The sequence below is a fragment of the Macrobrachium nipponense genome, chromosome 46, assembly GCF_015104395.2.
Source record: "Macrobrachium nipponense isolate FS-2020 chromosome 46, ASM1510439v2, whole genome shotgun sequence".
Taxonomy (NCBI): domain Eukaryota; kingdom Metazoa; phylum Arthropoda; class Malacostraca; order Decapoda; family Palaemonidae; genus Macrobrachium; species Macrobrachium nipponense.
In genome coordinates, this window is record NC_061106.1 from 44,108,276 (window position 1) to 44,131,680 (window position 23,405).

Here is a 23,405-nt window from a genome sequence, read left to right on the forward strand (position 1 = left end):
ATACCCTGCAAAAGATGATCTTCGTTGAGATATTTCATCAGAATTATGTCAGCAAGTAGGACGGACGGACAAGGAACGTTTTCAGACGGACTGACTGGCTGGCTGGCTGTCCGTTACCTGGCTATTATCGAGAAATCCGCCCTGGCATAGTATAGTACCACACTGTCACGCGCAGCGAGCAGTGACAAAAGGCGTCTTTCGATCCAGCTTCTGTCTGATTTGACGAGACGAGAGAACGTCGATCTGATCTCTCTCTCTCTCTCTCTCTCTCTCTTCTCTCTCTTGAATCCGTGGAGGGTCTGGAGTCGAGAATCTATACATACAACTTTCTTTCGTCTCTTTCGAGGGATATCCGGATGTAGTCTCTCTCTCTCTCTCTCTCTCTCTCTCTCTCTCTCTCTCTCTCTCTCTCTGTTCGCAAGATGTAATTTTGATTTTATTTATTGTAAAGACAGTTGAAACCAAAGTCTCTCTCTCTCTCTCTCTCTCTCTCTCTCTCTCTCTCTCTCTCTCTCTCTCTCTCTCTCGTATTGGCAAGATATATGAATTTCTTTCATTTCAAAACAAATGTTGAAGAAGTATATAACGTATAACAATGATTTGAATATATGGGAGGATTTCCATTTAATCTTCGCACGGAAAGTGGAGCAACGGATGAACATTACGAATGCCCCCCCTCCCCCCTCCCCCATCCCCTTCCCCCCTTCCCCCGACAAAAAAATTAGAATAGACCCTGGTAGGCGTCCAATGGCTAAAAGTGACGTCAGCGAAAGTGACGAAGCATCACGAAATGAATGAATGGTGGGGCAGACCTTCCGGTTCTTCCGAGATATCCTTGGGGCATATATCTAAAAGCGGAAGTCTCTCTCTCTCTCTCTCTCTCTCTCTCTCTCTCTGTGCAAGCGTTTAAGTAGAGCAAAGGCAAACCACATCTAAATCGACCTTCATAATGGAATATTCAGAACAAATATATTCATTATTATTATTATTATTATTATTATTATTATTATTATTATTATTATTATTATTATTATTATTATTATTCGGTAGATAACTTCGTAAAGTAGCCTACCTACGGTGCCATATATAGATAGCCCCTGGAGACTATTCCACCATTTATCACTTCTATAGAGATTAGCTGACCTTCCTCATAAAGATACCGAATGAGTTACGGCCTCTCTCTCTCTCTCTCTCTCTCTCTCTCTCTCTCTCTTCCAGTCTATCACATGCTTCGTACGACAAACCCCGCATCTCCATACAAGATGAGATAATGAGGTAATGACGGTAAATGGTCTCAGATCGCCTGCAATCGACTCTGGCACAAGAGTAGTAGGAACCTACTGCCCGACTTCCTCCATTGTACTATAGCCGAGGCAACATCATTTTGCTTTGGAGAGAACAGCTCCTCTCTCTCTCTCTCTCTCTCTCTCTCTCTCTCTCTCTCTCTCTCTCTCTCTCTCTTTCTCTCTCTCTCTCTCCTCTCTCCGGAGGCTTCCTTTACTCGTGGAGACTTTTGTGGCATGATCTGCACGTTTCACATCCGGTTGGCTTAGAAATTCAGTCGTTAAAGGTTCAGTGTGTATGTTAAGTGTTTATTTATTTATTTATTTATGTATTTGTTTATTTATTTATTTACTTTTCTTTGCGAGTTAGAAACGTGAAGTATAAACTATGGTGCGTTTGATTGATGTGTCCGTAAGGCTACGCGGGATTTGCATTTATATATACCAATTCCATTCCAAGCAGTATTTCGTATCTTGAAACACACACACACACACACACACACACACAGAGAGAGAGAGAGAGAGAGAGAGAGAGAGAGAGAGAGAGAGAGAGATTTATAATTAGAGAAAACGATGAGAAAGAGTAGTAAGTTTGTGTACGAGGTACTATTTGAGAGAGAAAGCAAAGCTAGAGATGGGAGTAAGTTAGAGAGAGAGAGAGAGAGAGAGAGAGAGAGAGAGAGAGAGAGAGAGAGAGAGAGAGAGAGAGAGATTTGAATACGTATTTAAGACAGAAAATGAACCTGGAAACAGACGGAAGTATTGCACTAGAGAGAGATAGAGAGATATATAAGATTTATATCATTACTTATGAGAGAAAACGATGATAGCCAGTAGTAAGAGAGAGAGAGAGAGAGAGAGAGAGAGAGAGAGAGAGAGAGAGACATTCAAATTCGTTCAACCAATGACAACTGTTATTGTTGTATGACTCAGGAAGAATTTCAGCAACTGAGATTATTAGATGAGGACAAAAGGACGCAAGGGAGATATCCTTTAGAAGAAGAAGAAGAAGAATAAGAAGAAGACGGGACGAGCCAAGGCTAGTATCCATCTTATCCCAGTTCGGTACACTTGTCTCGAAAGAGTTCTGCAGTCAGTAAATTCGATCTGAAATTGCGTTATTTATTCAGTTAATCTCTAAGTGCATTGCCAAAGAGTAAGCGAGATAAAAACACAAGTGAATGATTGGAAGCGTCTTTAAGATTTCCAGGGAATTTCATAAGAAAACCGAAGGGTATTAGACTAATTCCACGAAGTGTATTCTATGAATGGTTTTCGGTGGAGTACATTTTCCTCGGCGAGTGAGGACTTGAAAGGCAAGAATAGACTAGCTGCTGTTTATAATTTTATAAGCGCGAGAACACGAGTGAGGATGTTGTGTTTAAAAGGGCTACAGTATAAGAAAATATGTGATATATATTGAACAGGCATATGTAAATGTGCGTGTTGCTTTTCTAGTACCAAAATGATTGCGTACTATATGGTAACAAGTTGGTTTATTAATCTCTCTATGCTATCAGCGATGGGGAAGGGAAGCGGTTCGATAGCTTATGTGGATAATTTGAAAAGTGTAGGGTATACATTTTTTTTTTTTTTTTACTGTGTTGCTAACCTGTATACAACACTTAAAAGCAGACTATAGTTGTCGACACTAAAACAGTGAGTTAGACTGGACGCGATTGAGGTATTTTGAACTTCGGCGTCGATGGCAAGAATTCCCTTATTTATTTCGATTTGGGGATTACATCGACGTAAGTTTAATTCCCTCGAGATCTGAACCAAGAGGTGTATCCCGGTTATATCAACAAATCTTAACCGTGAATCAGATTTATTAGGTTCAGAAAAAAAAAAAAAAAAAACAATATCACAGTGTGCATTATGGAAAGGTAATAAATTCTGAATAATTGTGCGTTTTGTATCTTGCAGATTAACAAATAATAGATATAACCTGCTCAGACTAGAAGCGGTCATCACTTGTTCAAATATGAGGTTAAAGTTTGGACTTGGTATAACCTTTGCGGTAGTATCAATTGTTGCTTCTCAGAGAGTGGCTGGCAGCTCATGTCAGAATCTCACCAGAGCAGAATGCAAGGGCCTTGGTTATAGTGAAACAGTTTTGCCCAACATATTCCAGCACAGAATGCAAGAAGAAGCAATAACTGCGATGAATATATTTTCACCACTCATAGAACACCAGTGTTCACCAGATGCAAGATTCTTTTTCTGCAGTTTGTATGTTCCTCAGTGCTCCGTAAGGGGGATGATAGTGTTGCCATGTCGTAGTCTATGTGAAACTGTGAAATCAGACTGTCAGGGAATCATGACCCAGCACAGCCTATCTTGGACAAGGAATTTCACCTGTGAAATGCTTCCCACAGATTCCAGAGTCTGCGGAAGGTCTGGTGTCGGTTCGCATGTCCAAGTGTCATCAACTGGTTCCTCTGCTATGTTCCCAGAACGGCAGAAAGATGCAGTTTTACCCAGAAAACATGAGAATCTTGATACCCATTTTGGACTCCGTCATTTACCTAGACCTCGTGGAATACTGCATGGATATGAAAGTGGAGTGTCCTTGCCATCAGCTGGAGGGCTTTGTGAACCTATAAGTGTACCGCTTTGTGAAGACCTTCCTTATAACACAACAACGATGCCCAATTTTTTTAATCACTCGACACAAAGTGAAGCTTCTGCAGACATTAGACAGTATAAGCATCTAACAACGTTGGAATGTTCCCCCGATTTTAGATTGTTTTTGTGTTCTTTGTATTTTCCTAAGTGTCCAGAGAGTGGTACTATTCATTTACTTCCTTGCCGCGATATTTGCTTAGCAGTAAGAGACAGCTGTGGCGCTATTATGTCTATTTTTGGTTTCAAGTGGCCAGACTGCTATCAGTTACCTCTCCCATCTCATGGAGAACAGTGTATCTCGAAATTGAGTGAAAGGGACGTGGTTATTTCTCCATCAGCTTCAGTAAGAACAGAGATATCATCATCTTTAAAAACTGATTCACATGGAAAATGTAAGATGATTACAATACCTCTCTGTAAAGATCTCCCATATAAAACCGTTTTGAACAATACTAGCCAAGAGATAGCAGAAATGAAAGTTCACATGGATTTTCCTCTATTAAAAATGAACTTCTCATTTGAACTTCAACTTTTTATATGCTCAGTTTATATTCCAGTCTGCACACGTGAAGAGTTACATTACCCACCTTGCCAAAGCCTGTGTTACTTAGCTAAACGTACTTTTGATGAATATATAGGTAGTAATAATTCATCTTGGCCAGACTCTTTACAATGTAATAGGTTTCCCAAAATATCCCCAGATATTCCTTGTGTTTTGGATAGGACAGACAATGACGTAATAATTTCTCCGGTGACTTCGAAAGGCTCAAAAGGAGACTGTCAGCCTATTGTAGTACCACTCTGTCGAGATCTCCCATACAATACCAGTTTCCCAAATATCTTCAATCATGATGGTCAAGAAGAAGCAGGGCTGGAAATTCACCAGTTTTATCCATTAATAGAAATACAATGCTCTCTAGATCTGCAGTTATTTTTATGCTCTGTATATGTTCCTGTTTGTATAGAAAAGGAAGAACCAATTCTTCCATGCAGAAGTCTTTGTGAGTCGGCAAGACATGGGTGTGAGGAACTCATGGACAGATTTGGTTTCTATTGGCCAGAGTCTTTGGAATGTGATAGATTTCCTGAACCTTCTTTTGAGCAGTCTTGTGTTTCACGAGTAACCGAAAGTGAAGTAATCATTTCTCCTTCACCTCCATCAATCAATATTCAACTTCCTGTGACTGGAATTAGTTCAGTAAGAGAATGTGAGCCTATATCAGTGCCACTCTGTCGAGATCTCCCATACAATACCAGTTTCCCAAATATCTTCAATCATGATAGTCAAGAAGAAGCAGGGCTGGAAATCCACCAGTTTTTTCCTTTGATAAAAGTACATTGCTCTCTAGATCTGCAGTTATTTTTATGCTCTGTATATGTTCCTGTTGTACAGAAAGGAAGAACCAATTTCTTCCATGCAGAAGTCTTTGTGAGTCATCTAGACATGGGTGAGGACTCATGAACAGATTTGGTTTCTCTTGGCCAGAGTCTTTGAAATGTAGTAGATTTCCTGAGCCTCTTTTGAGCATTCTTGTGTTTCATCGGAGTAAACCGAAAGTGAAGTAATCCATTTCTCCTTCAACCTCCATCAACTCAATACTCAACTTCCTGATGACTGGAAATTTAGTTCAGTAAGAGAATGGTGCAGCTATATCAGTGCCACTCTGTCGAGATCTCCCATACAATACCAGTTTCCCAAATATCTTCAATCATGATAGTCAAGAAGAAGCAGGGCTGGAAATCCACCAGTTTTTTCCTTTGATAAAAGTACATTGCTCTCTAGATCTGCAGTTATTTTTATGCTCTGTATATGTTCCTGTTTGTACAGAAAGGGAAGAACCAATTCTTCCATGCAGAAGTCTTTGTGAGTCATCTAGACATGGGTGTGAGGAACTCATGAACAGATTTGGTTTCTCTTGGCCAGAGTCTTTGAAATGTAGTAGATTTCCTGAACCTTCTTTTGAGCAGTCTTGTGTTTCACGAGTAACCGAAAGTGAAGTAATCATTTCTCCTTCACCTCCATCAATCAATACTCAACTTCCTGTGACTGGAATTAGTTCAGTAAGAGAATGTGAGCCTATATCAGTGCCACTCTGTCGAGATCTCCCATACAATACCAGTTTCCCAAATATCTTCAATCATGATAGTCAAGAAGAAGCAGGGCTGGAAATTCACCAGTTTTTTCCTTTGATCAAAATGCAGTGCTCTCTAGATCTGCAGTTATTTTTGTGTTCTGTATATGTTCCTGTTTGTACAATAATGAGAGAACCAATTCTTCCATGCAAAAGTCTTTGTAAGTCAGCAAGACATGGGTGTGAAGAGCTCATGAGCAGTTATGGTTTCTCTTGGCCAGAGTCTTTGGAATGTAGTAGATTTCCCGAACTTTCTCATGGGCAGCCTTGTGTTTCACGAGTAACTGATGGGGAAGTAATCATTTCTCCTTCACCTCCCATAGGCAGTACTCAACTTCCTTTGACTGGGATTAGTACAAAAGCAGAATGTGAGCACATATCAGTGCCACTCTGTCGAGATCTCCCATACAATACCAGTTTCCCAAATATCTTCAATCATGATGGTCAAGAAGAAGCAGGGCTGGAAATTCACCAGTTTTATCCATTAATCGAAATACAATGCTCTCTAGATCTGCAGTTATTTTTGTGTTCTGTATATGTTCCTGTTTGTATAGAAAGGGAAGAACCAATTCTTCCATGCAGAAGTCTTTGTGAGTCATCTAGACATGGGTGTGAGAAACTCATGAACAGATTTGGTTTCTCTTGGCCAGAGTCTTTGAAATGTAGTAGATTTCCTGAGCCTTCTTTTGAGCAGTCTTGTGTTTCACGAGTAACCGAAAGTGAAGTAATCATTTCTCCTTCACCTCCATCAATCAATACTCAACTTCCTGTGACTGGAATTAGTTCAGTAAGAGAATGTGAGCCTATATCAGTGCCACTCTGTCGAGATCTACCGTACAATAATACCAGATTCCCAAATATCTTCAATCATGATAGTCAAGAAGAAGCAGGGCTGGAAATTCACCAGTTTTTTCCTTTGATCAAAATGCAGTGCTCTCTAGATCTACAGTTATTTTTATGTTTTGTATATGTTCCTGTTTGTACAATAATGGAAGAACCAATTCTTCCATGCAAAAGTCTTTGTGAGTCAGCAAGACATGGGTGTGAAGAGCTTATGAACAGTTATGGTTTCTCTTGGCCAGAGTCTTTGGAATGTAGTAGATTTCCCGAACTTTCTCATGGGCAGCTTTGTGTTTCATGAGTAACTGATGGGGAAGTAATCATTTCTCCTTCACCTCCATCAGCCAATACTCAACTTCCTGTGACTGGAATTAGTTCAGTAAGAGAATGTGAGCCTATATCAGTGCCACTCTGTCGAGATCTCCCATATAATACCAGTTTCCCAAATATCTTCAATCATGATGGTCAAGAAGAAGCAGGGCTGGAAGTTCACCAGTTTTATTCATTAATCGAAATACAATGCTCTCTAGATCTGCAGTTATTTTTGTGTTCTGCAAATGTTCCTGTTTGTATAGAAAGGGAAGAACCAATTCTTCCATGCAGAAGTCTTTGTAAGTCAGCAAGACATGGGTGTGAGAAACTCATGAACAGATTTGGTTTCTCTTGGCCAGAGTCTTTGGAATGTGATAGATTTCCTGAACCTTCTTTTGAGCAGTCTTGTGTTTTGCGAGTAACCGAAAGTGAAGTCATTATTTCTCCTTCACCCCCAGAATTTTAGTTGTTTGTGTGTTTGACAGTGTGGAGAAATGTGTGGTAATCTGTCCAGTCATATTAGATGTTGATACAAAGAGCTTTTTACTTTATTCTGAAATTCCATACACGACAAACTATTCATAGTGCACTAAGTGTTCCATTTCTATGAATGAGGTTTTTTGCTTCTGAATTTATTATTAGATAACATATTTTGTGTTATTATATGATTGTCTTAACTTGTATATAACCTAATTTTGTTGCGCATAAACATTCTTGTACTTTTTCATCTTGCTGGGAGCTTATAACAGAATCACAGATATGACATTCCCAAGAAGGGTACAATGTAAGGTAATCAAGCTGTTATCGAGCATAACTCAATCCAAAGAAAAGTGAATTAATAACGCCATTGTGGAATACCGAGTAAAAGCTCTCCATGTAGAAACAGCTGGACCAACAGAATACAAAATATGATATAGAATAGATATGAGACAAACATAAATACTGTGGAATGAAAATCAATAGGGGTATATTGGAGAAGTCCTTGATATGAAGAGGTGCGACTTGATATTTTATATATATATATATATATATATATATATATATATATATATATATATATATATATATATATATATATATATATATATATATATATAAATTGTGAGGGAGGAACCAGACACCACATAGCGGAAGAATGTTTGACTTACTCTGATAAAAGGAACACAGCGCTCCATTGTTTGTTCTCACATACCAAAACAGATAAGGTGGTTGTTTTGTGTACAACTTGGATAAAAGAATCGTTACTCTTCAGCAGATACCCATGTCATAGTGCTTGAAGTAATAACAAATGGACTGTAAAATCAGTACATTTTAATTAACAGTCACTCCTATTGCATATATAGTTTGTACAGACAACACTGTTCCATGGGTCTCATTATTAATAACAACAGCCATAACAATGTATAACTAACCTTGTGTATTTGCCAATAAAAACAAACAATTCACGCAACTTTCACTGTGGCTCTTATTCTCACCCCACTTTCCATATCGATTGTGTGACATTCCAGAAAATCTCGGATAGCTTGGATGGCAACAGTCTTCCCGTCGGCTATACGTCTTGAGCTTAGGAATTCACTTCTTGCTTCTATGATCTCAAGACGCAGATCTGTAGCTACCTTTGATGCTCAGTTCCACCCCTCTTGTTTTCATCAAGCCTGAGTTTACAATGGCAAGGATATGGCTTTGGTCACGCATTTGCAATTCTAGGACGTGCAATGCGTAGCTGCCGAAATTTTGCCAATTACGACGTCATTACGCTGTAATTACGACACAATGACTATGAATCATTATGGCGTCGCCAAGTTTGGCGAAGTGCACCAAACGATGGCAGATGTTTTAAACGGTTTAAACAATATATATATACATATATATATACTATATATATATATATATATATATATATATATATATATATATATATATATAATGATAATAGTAAAAGGAGCCCATAAAAACACCAACATTTAGAGAGAAAAATACTATATTTCAGAGACTGCTGTCTCTCTCTTCAGGTATATGAATGAGAAAAGTTTACAGAAAAGGTGGTATTTATACAAAGCCAATTTAGGTCACCCCCGCTGATAATCTTCCTTTAATCTTCTTAAGCGTTGGTTGAATGAAAATCTTGTCGATCACATCTGAATACCATGCTCCTTTTGAGATGTTCATTACTTGCCTCTCTTTCATTAAGGCCGATTCCATCATTTGTACCAGCAGTTGCTGCTATAAATTATATGTGACAAATTCCAGTTTATTCTATGGTTATGTTCATTTATATGGTTGAAAATCGCTGAGTTCTGTTGTCCGTACCTAACTGACCGTTTGTGTTGTATTAATCTCTGGGGAAGTGATTTTCCTGTAAATCCGATGTAAGATTGGTCACAGTCCTGGCATGGGATTTCATAAACTCTTGTGTCGTTGGGGGATGTCTTTTGTTGGATGTTAATCAGGGATTAGGCTAAGGTGTTTGGGTAAGTAAATGCAAAAGGGTTAGATTTTCCGAGGGTCTGAGTCACTGTCTTAATCCTGTTCAGGTGAGGAATTTTTATTTTATTGTTGGGTGTATCTCTGGTCTTGTCTCGGGGGGGTCAGAAGAAAATTATGTTTGCTTTGTGAATTGCTTTCTCAATCATATGGTCAGGATACTTTAAAGACGAAAGTTGCTTGCGAATTAGTTCAAATTCTTTTTCCAGGAAATCTGGGGAACAAATTCGTAAGGTTCTTAAGAACAGGTTGCTGGTTACACCTATCTTGATAGCAATGTCATGATAGCTAAAGTAGTGAATGTATGAAAGTGAGAACGTTGGTTTTCTGTATATGGTAAATTTGTATTCTGTCGTGTCTCTGATTATTAAAACATCAAGAAAAGGAATTTTGTTGTCTGTTTCCCATTCAGGACGTTCTTCAGTTTTTGAGGGAAAAATTATCCCCCTATTCAGATCATTTCCCATTGGCACTTGACAAAATTATAAAGTTAGTTGAATTATGTGCATCTAATAACGTATTTTCATTCGGGGAATCATTCTATAAACAAAAATTCGGATTTAGTATGGGTAGTCCTTTAAGTCCTTTTTTAGCCAATCTGTACATGGAATACTTTGAAACTACAGTAATAAATGCAATTAAACCCAAAAACATGCTGTGGATGAGATATGTAGATGATATTCTAACATTTTGGGATAATAGGTGGGGCAATTTTAATAAATTCCTTTCAAAATTAAACGCATTAGTGCCCAGTATCAAATTCAAAGTTGAATGGGAAACAGACAACAAAATTCCCTTTCTTGATGTTTTAATAATCAGAGACACGACAGAATACAAATTTACCATATACAGAAAACCAGCGTTCTCACTTTCATACATTCACTACTTTAGCTATTATGACATTGCTATCAAGATAGGTGTAGCCAGCAACCTGTTCTTAAGAACCTTACGAATTTGTTCCCCAGATTTCCTGGAAAAAGAATTTGAACTAATTCGTAAGCAACTTTCGTCTTAAAAGTATCCTGACCATATAATTGAGAAAGCAATTCACAAAGCAAACATAATTTTCTTCTGACCCCCCCGAGACAAGACCAGAGATACACCCAACAATAAAATAAAAATTCCTCACCTGGACAGGATTAAGGTGGTGACTCAGACCCTCGGAAAATCTAACCCTTTTGCATTTACTTACCCAAACACCTTAGCCTAATCCCTGATTAACATCCAACAAAAGACATCCCCCAACGACACAAGAGTTTATGAAATCCCATGCCAGGACTGTGACCAATCTTACATCAGATTTACAGGAAAATCACTTTCCCAGAGATTAATACAACACAAATGGTCAGTTAGGCACAGACAACAGAACTCAGCTATTTTAAACCATATAAATGAACATAACTATAGAATAAACTGGAATTTGTCACATATAATTTAGCAGCAACTGCCGGTACAAATGGTGGAGTCGGCCTTAATAAAAGAGAGGCAAGTAATGAACATCTCAGAGGGAGCATGGGATTCAGATGTGAATTCTGTTGTAACAGAAACTTTTTACCATTTTTCATATATATATATATATATATATATATATATATATATATATATCTATACATATAAATATATAGATTCTATATATATATATATATATATATATATATATATATATATAGATATATATATATATAATATATATATACCATATATATATATATTATATATATATATAATATATATATATATATATAATATATATATATCTTATGGTGCGAAATGGAAATATCGATTGGAGGGGTTTCAAGAACCGAACTGTTTTTTTTTTTTTTTTTTTTAAATCAGGCACTCTTAGTGGATACAACACTTGCTTACCAGCATCCCTTTTGTTATTGTTACCGTTTCCTTATTAATTGATATTGCTTGCAACTTTTAAAATGATGCTAAAGTTTTTACTGTACTACTGTTTTTATGACAGGTGATATGAAATGCATAATTAACAATAACTGTTTATTATGAATAGCTCTTACAGGCATTGGAGTGCATGTTTATAGCTACATAGCTGAACATTAATGGAAAAGACGACTTTCCCGTTATCACTGTCAAGATAAGTGGCTCATACATCTAAATGTTCAGTTTATCTAATTTGAAGGTTCCATGAGCGATTAGCTCCAAGAGGAGCGTGAAAGCGGAGAGAAACATACCAGCGGCGTAGATGAAGAAGACCCCCTGCAGGTGGTGTAAGGTCAGCTTCAGAACCGAGTCGACCTCTTCGTCCAACGTTTCCCCTTTGGCGGCAGCCTTGGCCTGAACAAATAGTAAACATGGTCAGACTTGGGCTTTTGGACTTTTGACTTCATTTTGACAACAGTGCTTTCTTTGACAGAAATGATGTGACCATTGTAATTTTATGGTATGATAGTGATATTGACAGATTAACAAAAAGCGGTTTGAACAAACTTTTGGTCCATTCCTAGTATATAGCATCATCGCTCACACTGTGTCCCAAATCAAGCAAATTTTCAGAGTTGAAATCGTCGATAGGCAACATGAATTCCTAAATAAAATGGATCTTTTACTAATGTGGGGGAAAGGTTCAAGCAATGAGGGGATGCCTTAAGGAAGAAAGGCAATTTGCAAATAAAAAAAATGTTGGCTTACTGGTATAAAATGAACCGTATGTAAACTGTAGGTGAGAATGTTCATAAAATGAGCAATTGTTCCATACGAGGCCGAATTTTGGCCAAGATAAAATGCAGGAATACGGGGACTTTTATATATGGGAACTTTTAATAAGAAGAAAAGGTCTTCAAGGAAGGTAAGGATGTTGAGGAAATACTACAGAGAATATCTAGAAAGTGACAATCTCTCGCTTCTGTTAAAATTCTTGAATGAAGTAACCAGGGTAGAAACAGTATTCTGTCGTCCGTACACTTGTTGTGCGACCAGATTGGGTAAAGGTTACGTAGCTGCAAAACGTTCTAGATTTCTTTTGTTCTATTTTGGATGAACGCAGTCTTACCTTCTCTGCACGCTGAGTCTCCAAAGTGTGTTTTTGGATGAGGTCTGTCACCCACATCTCCATTAAGCCTCCTTCGATGAGGCGCCTCAGAATTTTGTTGAATCCTGGCTGTTGGGGAAAAGATTTTGGTGCATTGTTAGGTATATACAGTTTGGTTTGATGGTTTTAGAGATTCATGGGTTACGCTGAAAATGTACCACAACTTACCTTGGAATAACACTATTCTGTCTCTAGCCGTAAGATCAGGTAAAAAATACAAAATTACAGCTGAACTCCTTCTTTAGAAGGGGGATGTGATTAGGTCAACTCTTAGGTTTTAACTTAATTTAATTATATTTACAATAGCAAAACACATATCAGAAGAATAACTGGGACAGGGAAACAGGATATTGATGAATATGAATGGGTTATCGTTGAAGAAACACAAAAGGGAGCCTTTGTGTAGGTTGCCGTAAGGACGGGAATATAGTGGAGATGTCACTATTCATCTCAGTGACCTCGAAAACTATGCGTTAGATGCTAATATCTGTCATTTTCTGTAATTTTTACATTTCCCTCCTTCCCATACCCCTGCCCTTTGTTGCCAGTGATCTCTTACCCCCCAGTACTCTTTCCCAGATGCTAAGTTGTAAGTATAACAAGTTTGGTTGAGATTGTTCAATGTGTGTCAAAGTGTATGTGGTACATACATACACTCATGCACATATGTGTGTGTATGTATATATTTTCTTACAAGCTCAAAGGACAGTTTGCAACTTCTGGAGCCTACCCGAAGGGGGGATCCTTTCTGCATAGCATATCCTATGTCGCCGGGCCAGAAGCTCTCCCGGGAGAGGTAGACGGGAGTGTAGCCATTCTTGTCAGTAAAATTCATGGCGATGACGTCGCGTAAGTAGGTCCTCCACGATATGAAAGCGAATCGTCGATCCAGGGTCCTCTGAACGCACTCCACCAGCGATGGGCAAAAGGTGAGGCCCCGGAAGATTCTTTGGTACAGAGGAGCCTGGCAATATTCGTGAAAACAGGATTTGGCTGTGTTATACACCGGCGAGCATCGCCCATTATACAGGGTGTCCATAAAGTCCCAGTACCATTACAAGTATTTATTGCTCAGAAACCATATAACATAGAGTAATGGAGTTTTTTGTAGAATGTTCTACATTTCCTCAAGTTTACATTCAGAACACTTCATTCTACAAAAAACTGTATTACTCTATGTTATATGGTTTCTGAGCAATAAATACTTGTAATGGTACTGGGACTTTATGGACAACCTGTATATATTTAAATATATATGAAAATGTAATGGCATACATGTCTATATAAACATTTACTCTTGCAGACCGAGGAAAGAGCATGTAAGGCTTATTTCTAGCCTTCCAATGACTGAAAACTGCTCAAGAACAAGATTCACTGGCCACTAACCTTGCTCGTCTTGAAGAGCTGATAGTCGGCAGCCCCGTAATCATTTATCCCCCAGACGAAGGAGGAGTGAGAGAGGTCCTCCAGGTTATCTACCGTGGGCGAGAGTGCTGGCACAGTTAGGAAAGCCGTCAGGTTGCAGACGTAAGAGACTGTAGCCAACAGACTGAATAGTATCCAGAATAGGCTAAAGATCCTAACACTTGATTTCTGTGGCCACTGAAGACTCTGTACGAGAGAGAGAGTGAAACGTTTGTTACGGTCGACGGCAGTACTAGTTGTCAGGACGAACGAAAATTCCTGTAAGACATGTGACTTGATTTGCAATGACATTCACACTAACTATACTCTGTTTTTTTTTCCATCTGTCCATCCCCCTGTGGTGTTTGCGCATGGTAACACTGCGTCCCGGGCTTTAAATAACATCCTATTTCGAAAATTAACGGCGTAATTCGCATACAGTAAATAATTAAAACACTTTTCAGTTGCAAATATACACCAAGATATCCATTTATTTACCTAAAACTTACACATAGGGTAACTATTTAAAGCCCGGGACGCAGTGTTACCATGTGCGACCACCACAGGCGGATACACAGATGGAAAAAAACAGAGTATAGCACTGGAGTAGTTCGAAAATTCATGTGTGAAATGTGGCTTGATTTGCATTGGACTTATTTGCAATGACGTTCACATTAACCACCCCTGGAGTAGTTAGTGTAAAGCTTAGTATAATTTAGAGTGAATAGCAAGTATAGTTACCTGGTTGATCAGAGACGCGAACATCTGAAATGAAGATTGGAATAAAGACATGTCACTCCCCGCCAGTCTGTGAAAAAACCAGTAAACGGGGCCTGCCGCTGCGACTGTTACTACGAAGCATATCCAGACGTACTCTTTGTACGGACGGATCAAAGCCAACCACTGGGGAAGAGGCTGGAAGACAGATCGCAGATATATAATGCAAGACAATTATGAGATCAAGAATATGAGAGCAGTGACGTCCGAAGCCTTTGAAAATGTTTTAAATCAATGCTTAAGCTTGCAATTCTCATTGCTGTTGATATAAATCCACAAAAATCGTTAAACAGTTAATGCTGAGTTTTTGGAAGCTTACATTTCTTCAGGTATTTGCTTTTATTTACATTTTGGGCCACGGGAAATGTGATTGGTTATGGCATCCTAATACACACACACAAATATACATATATAATATATATATATATATATATATATATATATATATATATATATATATATACAGCAATTGAAACAACAGCAGGGAAGCGCCATCTACATATCAGTAAGGACACCAAGGCCAAAACCCGGAACAGCATTTTGTACAACTTTATTGGGACATGTTTCGAGTAGTATACTATCACTCGTTATCAACCTACAAAATTAAAATGAATGACATTATAGTTCTTGCAATCAAATTTACAATAATAAAACGATATGTATAAAAATTATAAGAGTACGTTAAAAGATAGCTAATACTTAAAAAAAATTATAATTAAAAATTGCTAAATGAAACAATTGAGTAGGTAAAATAAAATGAAGCAGAATGCAAATTTAAGTCACAAAAACGGATGGTACAAAAGAACAGTAAATATACTAAGTAGATATACAAACCAGCAGGATGCAGACTAAAAACACAAAAGTGAGGTAACAGCTACATTTCTAGCCAAGGAAGGCTTTATCTACTCAATTGTTTCATTTAGCAATTTTTAATTATAATTTTTTTTTAAGTATTAGCTATCTTTTAACGTACTCTTATAATGTTTATACATATCATTTTATTATTGTAAATTTGATTGCAAGAACTATAATGTCATTCATTTTAATTTTGTAGGTTGATAACGAGTGATAGTACTACTCGAAACATGTCCCAATAAAGTTGTACAAAATGCAGTTCCGGGTTTTGCCTTGGTGTCCTTACTGATATATATATATATATATATATATATATATAGATGATATATATATATCTATATATATTTTATATATATATATATATATATATATATATATATATTACTGGGAATCTTCCTAGGCACGAAGATACGTTAATTCAGTTGTATTCCATATAGGAAGATGAAAATGGTTTATCTCAGAAAATGCCCGACAATTTCGTCCTCCAGTGGACCTCTTCTTGGAGAGTTTATTTCGCTGGAAGTTACCTGCGGTTTACTAGTCACGAAGGAGAGAGGTTCCGAATGAAATCCGATGGTAAAATCGATGACTTCCTCTCTCTCGGCTGTGATGGAGATGTCCATGGAGAAATCGGCCTCGTATCTCTGCACGACGCCCAAAACTCCCGTGAAGGAACCATTGTCCAACTGGTACCCCCACTGGCCATCTGCTGGTTCGTATAGCTGGGAAAGGTAGTACAGAGGTAATTTCGAAGGCGAGTAAGAACTATAGCATCGCCACTAATCTTGGCAAGAACTTCTATGGTTATGCGTCTTCCTTGAAGCATACTATATATACAGGGTATCCATAAAGTCCCAGTACCATTACAAGTATTTATTGCTCAGAAACCATATAACCTGAAGTTCACATTCAGAACGCTTCATTCTACAAAAAACTGTATTACTCTATGTTATATGGTTTCTGAGCAATAAATACTTGTAATGTACTGGAACTTTATGGACACCCTATATATATATATATATATATATATATATATATATATATATATATATATATATATATATATATATATATATATATATATATATATATATATATATATATGATGTATATATATATATATATATATATATATATATATATATATATATATATATATGTGTGTGTGTGTATGTGTGTATGTATATGTGTACGTATGTATGTTATGTGTATATATATATATATCATATATATATATATATATATATATATATATACATATAATGTGTGTGGTGTGTAAAGAAAACCCCAAGAATTGGAAAAGGGTACATTTAAACTTGAACAGTAAACAGGTCTATTGACGTTTAGACGTCAAAATTGCTTATACCAAGGAATGACAATGTTGTGCATGGTATGAATACTACATTAGATGAAAACGGCCCTAGGCGGTACTTCGGTTTACGCGCTATTGAAAAGCGAACGTTATTATTTGCCCATATTGGATTTGTAATTTGTATCGCACAAAGAAATAATCGATATCCTCTCCTTTTTATGCTTTTGCTTGTGATCGAGATCGTGATATGATTTTCGTGTGAAAGTGAGGACATAGAGGAGACAAAAGGAAAATATTCAACCTTTAAGTATAACGTAAATTTAAAGATAAATAAGGAAATGAGAACGCGACTGTCACTTACGTCGAATGAGAAGTTGTAGTATTTGCTGATAACTCGCATAATATTTCTGTCGAGGCAGTCCTTCAGAACGATTCGATGCGTGGCGTTCCCTTCTGTGTAGTGCATGAAGGGGGGAAAGGACAGAGTCACTCCCCTAAAGAAGAGAAAATTAATTATTTTTTGTATTTTTTCTCAGCGGTCGAGAAAAAAGTAGGTTTTGTCTGGAGTCTGTCAGAACGAGTTAATATTCTGTTTATCCGAATTATGCATTACGCGTTCATAAACACGTAGTGTAAAAATAGCTCTGCTTTTAGTGTCATCGCAGAGGTCTTGAGATTTGTTATTGAGTAACACGAAGTGAGTCGTTAAGCATATATAAGCATATAAGAAACAAATCACTTTTACGCATATACTCGTACGTGAGAATGGAAGCAATATGTCATAAAGGATTGGGAGCAGATTTATTTATTAAATAATTTATTAACTAATTGAATAATTTATTTATTTATTTTCATTTATTTATTTACTTATCTAATCATTTATCCGTTTTTTTGCATATTTCAAATGAAATTTTGCAATTCTTAACCAGATGCTTTGTCGTCTGCTAAGGTTCACTTGACTTGAAGCTTAGGGAGACATCTTGGCGTCATTTATTGAAGAAGAAGAATATGAACGTATACAAACACAGTCACAGAGAGACACAGACAAAGCCTTACCTGAACACGTGACCGTTGCAGTTCCGGAAGAGGTCTGGAAACAATTGGGTTTCTCTCATGAGGCCGCGTTTCGGACTCCAACGGTTCCCGAGGATTATCGCCGGCTCACCCGACCGACAGAATGGGCAGGTTGCTGGATGGGGACGAGAAGGACTAGAGGAGGATGCTGTAGTAGTAGTTGTGTCAAGAATGTGACTTTTTTTTTGTTTCCTCTCTCAAGGAAATGGAACAGAAAGTGGTTTGGATCTTATGATGTGGTTGTGATATACCGAAGCTTTCACAATTGCTTTATTTTTTTTTAGCAGAGGTTGTTCTAGAATATATGTATATATATATATATATATATATATATATATATATATATATATATATATATATAGATATATATATATATATATATATATATATATATATATATATATATATTCTATATATATATATATATATATATATATATTATACATGTAGTGTGTGTCTTTTACGTCTTTATCTCTCAGGGAAATGGAACAAAAAATGGTTTGGATCTTATGATGCAGTTGGGATATACCAAAGCTTTAACTATTTTTTTTAGAACCAAGGTTGTTCTAATATACGTGTATATATATATATATATATATATATATATATATATATATATATATATATATATATATATATATATACACACAGATGAATGTCTTTTACTGTAATCCAGCAGCAATCTACTAGGATAGAAAGGCCCTTAAAAGCGCTTTTGGTCCGTTGCAACCTTATATTTCGAATACATCTGTGTCCTTGTACGCTGGTACAAAAGTTTACACACAAGTGTCCGAAATACACGGTTGCAAAGGATGAATAGTTTTTTATGGGCCTTTTGATCTTCATATGTAGTTTTTATGGACATTTTCATCTTCATATATATATATAGCAGACCCGGATTTGAATCGCCAATGAAATCGTTAATATAAGAGAAGTTAGCATTTAGACCCATATAATTTGATTAAGAAAAAAATAATATTCATATACGATACAAAACAAACCTTTTGTAGCTTGATCTGTAATTGTTCATTGTTCTCAGGGTTAGAATTATGTACATTCCCAGCCCCAAATCACAAGTCCCACTAAAATATGGGAGCCGTTTCAAAGGAGTATTTCCATTACTGCTACTACTCACAGAAGAGATGGAGAGGCCACTTATTTACATCGGCTCCTGCAGTTGTGTGGAAATCATCCGCAGATATGAATAAGGTGTTGTAAGCTTTTAGAAAACTCGGGATTCTCTCCATGTCGGTGATGTTCATTTGAATCCCGGTATAAATGACGAAATGTCTCGTAGCACCTGAAAACCAGTCTGAAACAAAAATAGAATAAGGAAAGTTAATAGATAAAAAAAAAAAACGTGCAAAATAAATGATATTCTGTTCATGTATGAGCAGGCAATCAAGCAGACAATTTGTGCAGTGATTACAATAATTCAAACTTGTATAGTACTACATAAGTGTGGTGTAAGCTGGCTCGCCCTGGGAATGACGAAAGCTTGCTTTATTATACCTGTTTTGGGAATGGTGGCCAGTGCGCTCTCAACCTGGCTGATGGGCGCCAGTATATAGAAGGTAACACAATACATGGAAGCTGCGTTGCTGGGCCGGTACCGATACACGGGTATTTCTGGAGGTGTGCTTGTGGTGAAAGATTCTACATCGTAGCTGACGAAAGCGGCGTGCGTCATCTCCATCTGAAAAGATAATTGTCACTTAAGTCTGTTTTGTGCAAATTACAAGCGCTTTATGCCGGAAAATTACCCTTCGATAATACATTTCCTGGAAAATTGATACAACTAGCTTTCGAATAAAAAACACACTGCCTTGCAGACGAAGGACGGACAACGCCAAATTAAAATCCTGCAGAAAAGTGAACTTAGAATTATGCGGTTCGTGCGACGCGTCCCATGAACTCACCTCATCTTGTATTTGCACGATGCTTTGCAGAGTGACTTTGCTGGGGGTTAGTAGAACAGAGTGACAATGGCTCATATCGCCGTGGAGTAACTGCTTAAGAAACTGCGCTACGAGTTGGGAGGTTGCTATTGGAGGGCCACCTCTCGAATACAGGCCACCTCCGGCGGAGACTGAATAAACTCCGTTCAAGTGCATCGATGTTGCAACGAAAAGCGTTGCCCAGAAGGAAGGCCAGAGGATGTTCTGAAAAAAAAAAACCAGTGAAATTATTTGCATAGATGTATATTAAGATTGCAGATGTAATTGCACGCTTGGAAATTATATATAATCGAACTGGTAATTTTCTAATGTTTAAAAATGGAAGACATATTATATTTCATTTTTCCCAATTAGAATTTGTAGACTCATTCATTTGAGTTAGTCACAGTGCAGCAACAGAATTAAAAGCATTGAAAGTTCAAGTGAAGGGGAATGAATATGACTCAAAATTATGCATAACAAACCATTCTTCAAAGTATTCGTCTCTGCAGCCTTCAAGACGTCTCTCCACTAAGCTGGCACCAGCCGGACAAACGCCACTCTATACCTTTGTCTGTACCGTATCTCCAGAAGGAATTTGGCTTCTGCGCAGTGTATGATTGAGAAATGACCTCACGTTTTTAAGTATTCATCGGTCATATTTCTTTTTTTTTTTTTTAACATTTGCCTTAGCATTCTTATTCGTTTAACACGAGTGGTAGGTATGTCGCTTTGAGTCTAGAATAGTCTTCGTGTGCATATTTTATTCATAGCTGCACTAGAATGATAGCATTTTACACAAGGTTAACACGTCAGAACAACCTAGGCTACAAATTTTAGACAATAAGTCGCTATTATGAGAAGCATTACCGTAATTTCACTCGTTTTAAGAGTCAGTCTTTCACATAGCAAGGGCGTTAACCCTCTGTTGAAACCCCTTATGAGAGTTATGAATTTACTTGCCTTCGAAAAGGTTCGGATAGAAAAGGAAATCGTCGTTGTCCTTGTTACTTATTAACAAAGACAGACGATCAAGCAACACCGACTGTAGTACGTGTTCCTTGCAGGAGAATCAGGCGTCATGAGAATATAAAAGCATGTTTGTTGCTAACGAATGTGCTTGCACACATCGATTCATCCGAAAGTTCGCATATGTTTTGTGTTGCAAAGAAATTAATACCACCTCTCTCTCTCTCTCTCTCTCTCTCTGAGTGGGGATACATGAAACCTTTAGTTCTGGAGACCCACAGCGGAAATGGGTTGCAAAGTGGGACAAAAAATTAACAGAATGCCACCTTTGAATTAATCTTTTAACCCCCCCCCCCCCACCCCCCGCAGGAAAGTGTTGGAGGAGCGCTTCGTACATATGTGGCGACAGTGTCTGGCATTTCTTGGTGGGAACCCATCCAAGTACTGGCCAGACCTAACGTTTTTAACTTCTCTGATCGGTCGCCGTAATTGTCCACCCTTCTTGCTCTCAAGGCCACTTCATGTACCTGTCTTCTTCTTCTTCTTCTTCTTCTTCTTCTTCAAGAGAGAGAGAGAGAGAGAGAGAGAGAGAGAGAGAGAGAGAGCTCTAAACGTAGAATAAACCTAAATGTCACCATTTAATATCTCAAGTTTTCTTAATTTTAAATACCATCTTTAAGGGCTACTTAGATATACAAAGGCAATTATGGTTCCTAATTAAAAAAGAAATTATTAAAGCAAGCCTATTTAGCCTACGCTCATAAATACTTAATCGTGGCTAAGTGATTTCATGGCAATTTAAACGGTGTTGGACAATGTCCCGATGCGCTAATGCTCTCGGGTGTAATTTTTCGTCTGATGTCAGCACTGAATATAATAAGAATAATACCAAATGTAATTATGTCCAAATTAAAGCATTTGAAGCATTACATTACATTACGGTAAATATTATAGTCACATTAAAGCATTTGAAGCATTACATTACATTACACGAAAAATATTATAGTCACGGCAACATTTACGTAACCATAGATTTTTCTTATGTTGTGCGCATTTTTGTAATAAGCATCATCTTGGAAAATAATTTAATTTTCTTCACTATATGCAGTTTTCACGATACCTGTATTTATTTTTTTCAACGTGAAGTTTCGTATTATTGTTTTATTATTTTTTATTATTATTTATAGAAATAGTTAACTTAATAAATGGGTAGCTGTCAACTCGCATACCGTCACGTGACCACGAGACGAGCCAGTTCACAGTGGTCTCTCCGTCTGTGGTATGTTTCTCTGTTGCCTTTCCTCCCAGTGACCTTATTTGACCCCTATTCTTCCTCCTGGGCCAACAAGAAGCACCTAATCACGCATTTGAGATAATTGTGAAGAAGGTAATGTATTTTGCAAGGTATTTTTTCGAGTTATAACTGCGAAAGTGGGTTACCCCCATTTAAGATAGGCCTATAGGTAAGTACTAAAGCCAGGCCCCTAACAACGAAATAATAATTGTTTTTTAATTATGGATTATAAGAAATATCAACTACCAATTTGGTAGATCTATATAATTATGCCGCGGCGACCATGACAGTTGCCGTTTTTTTTTTTATACAGCATAGGCCTACTTGTGCGTACTCTCATTCCGACGTCAAATCTAGTCATTACAAATTACAGACCTCTTTTATTAGTGTTTTAGAACATAACATAGCATAGGCCTTTGATCTTTTAAGTAAAAGACTTGGGCTTGAATTGATAATTTGTTCCGACACGGCATACAAACCTTCGGTCCTTTTACAATAGGAAGATACTAGCGGCAGCTGGATAGGTCGTAAGCTTTCGAACAAGGGTTCGGTAGTTAACTGCTTGTCCGACAGGCGCGCGCGCGCGACTGGGAGGTAAACAAATCACTTTTGCTTTCGGCCTCACAGTGGATGGACGTGTGTGTTCGCTCTCTGCCCGCTGCTCGTCGTTTGCTTTCTAGTTTGTTTGTAATTGTGTATGAAAGAGCTTGTAAGTACAGTTATTCTCTCTTATCATATTAATTACGCTGCAATTCAATTATGATGGAATCTCCCCGCCTCGCTACCCCAAGGAGACTTTGCCCGGGTACCGAAGGGCGCAAATGCGGGAAGTTCAGATCATTCCCCGAGATTGACCCTCATGTTTTGTGTGCTCGGTGCCGGGGCGCGAATGCACCCGGGCCGAGCCCTGTGATATTTTTTGTATGGACTGGTCGGAGGCCGCAGTGGACATTGTATGAGGGCAGGAAGAAGCGAAGGCCTGCAAAGGAGTCGTCGGAAAGCTCTCCCGCGACTCCTTTGGTGACGGACACTTCGTCTTCTTTCCTGCCGCC

At 37.7% G+C, this 23,405-nt stretch overlaps 4 protein-coding genes across 7 annotated transcripts in view; 3 read left to right on the forward strand and 1 right to left on the reverse strand.

The window, feature by feature from the left end:
• LOC135215001 (uncharacterized) overlaps positions 1–23,405 on the forward strand; it is a 94,835-nt gene that overhangs the window by 6,815 nt on the left and 64,615 nt on the right. Inside the window, exon 1 of one of the 3 annotated variants that reach the window (XR_010314539.1) lies at positions 22,282–22,463. The exons of 1 other annotated variant lie outside the window; for it this stretch is intronic. The gene's annotated coding sequence lies outside the window, so the exon portion shown is untranslated. Of the gene's footprint in view, positions 1–22,281; positions 22,464–23,405 lie in introns of those variants that run through there. One more of the 3 variants, XR_010314538.1, reaches the window with a different exon arrangement.
• Positions 2,316–5,373, forward strand: LOC135214531 (uncharacterized). Its single transcript, XM_064248904.1, has 2 exons — positions 2,316–2,375; positions 3,210–5,373. The coding sequence occupies exon 2, from the start codon at positions 3,268–3,270 to the stop codon at positions 5,371–5,373; it is 2,106 nt and encodes a 701-aa protein (XP_064104974.1). The 5' UTR covers positions 2,316–2,375; positions 3,210–3,267.
• On the forward strand, positions 5,566–8,651 carry LOC135214997 (atrial natriuretic peptide-converting enzyme-like). The gene has a single exon (XM_064249525.1). It carries the CDS (start codon positions 5,808–5,810, stop codon positions 7,182–7,184), a length of 1,377 nt encoding a protein of 458 aa, XP_064105595.1. The 5' UTR covers positions 5,566–5,807; the 3' UTR covers positions 7,185–8,651.
• On the reverse strand, positions 11,711–20,675 carry LOC135214625 (glutamate receptor ionotropic, delta-2-like). Of its 2 annotated transcripts, XM_064248959.1 has the most exons (12): positions 20,576–20,675; positions 20,073–20,315; positions 19,666–19,849; positions 19,289–19,465; positions 18,136–18,268; positions 17,441–17,573; positions 16,295–16,489; positions 14,877–15,050; positions 14,118–14,342; positions 13,462–13,695; positions 12,693–12,800; positions 11,711–11,977 (listed from the first exon to the last, which is right to left on the reverse strand). In XM_064248959.1, exons 1-12 carry the CDS (start codon positions 20,576–20,578, stop codon positions 11,795–11,797), a joined length of 1,992 nt encoding a protein of 663 aa, XP_064105029.1. In that variant the 5' UTR covers positions 20,579–20,675; the 3' UTR covers positions 11,711–11,794. The 2 variants fall into 2 exon arrangements, with proteins under 2 accessions (XP_064105029.1, XP_064105031.1); XM_064248961.1 differs by lacking the exon at positions 16,295–16,489.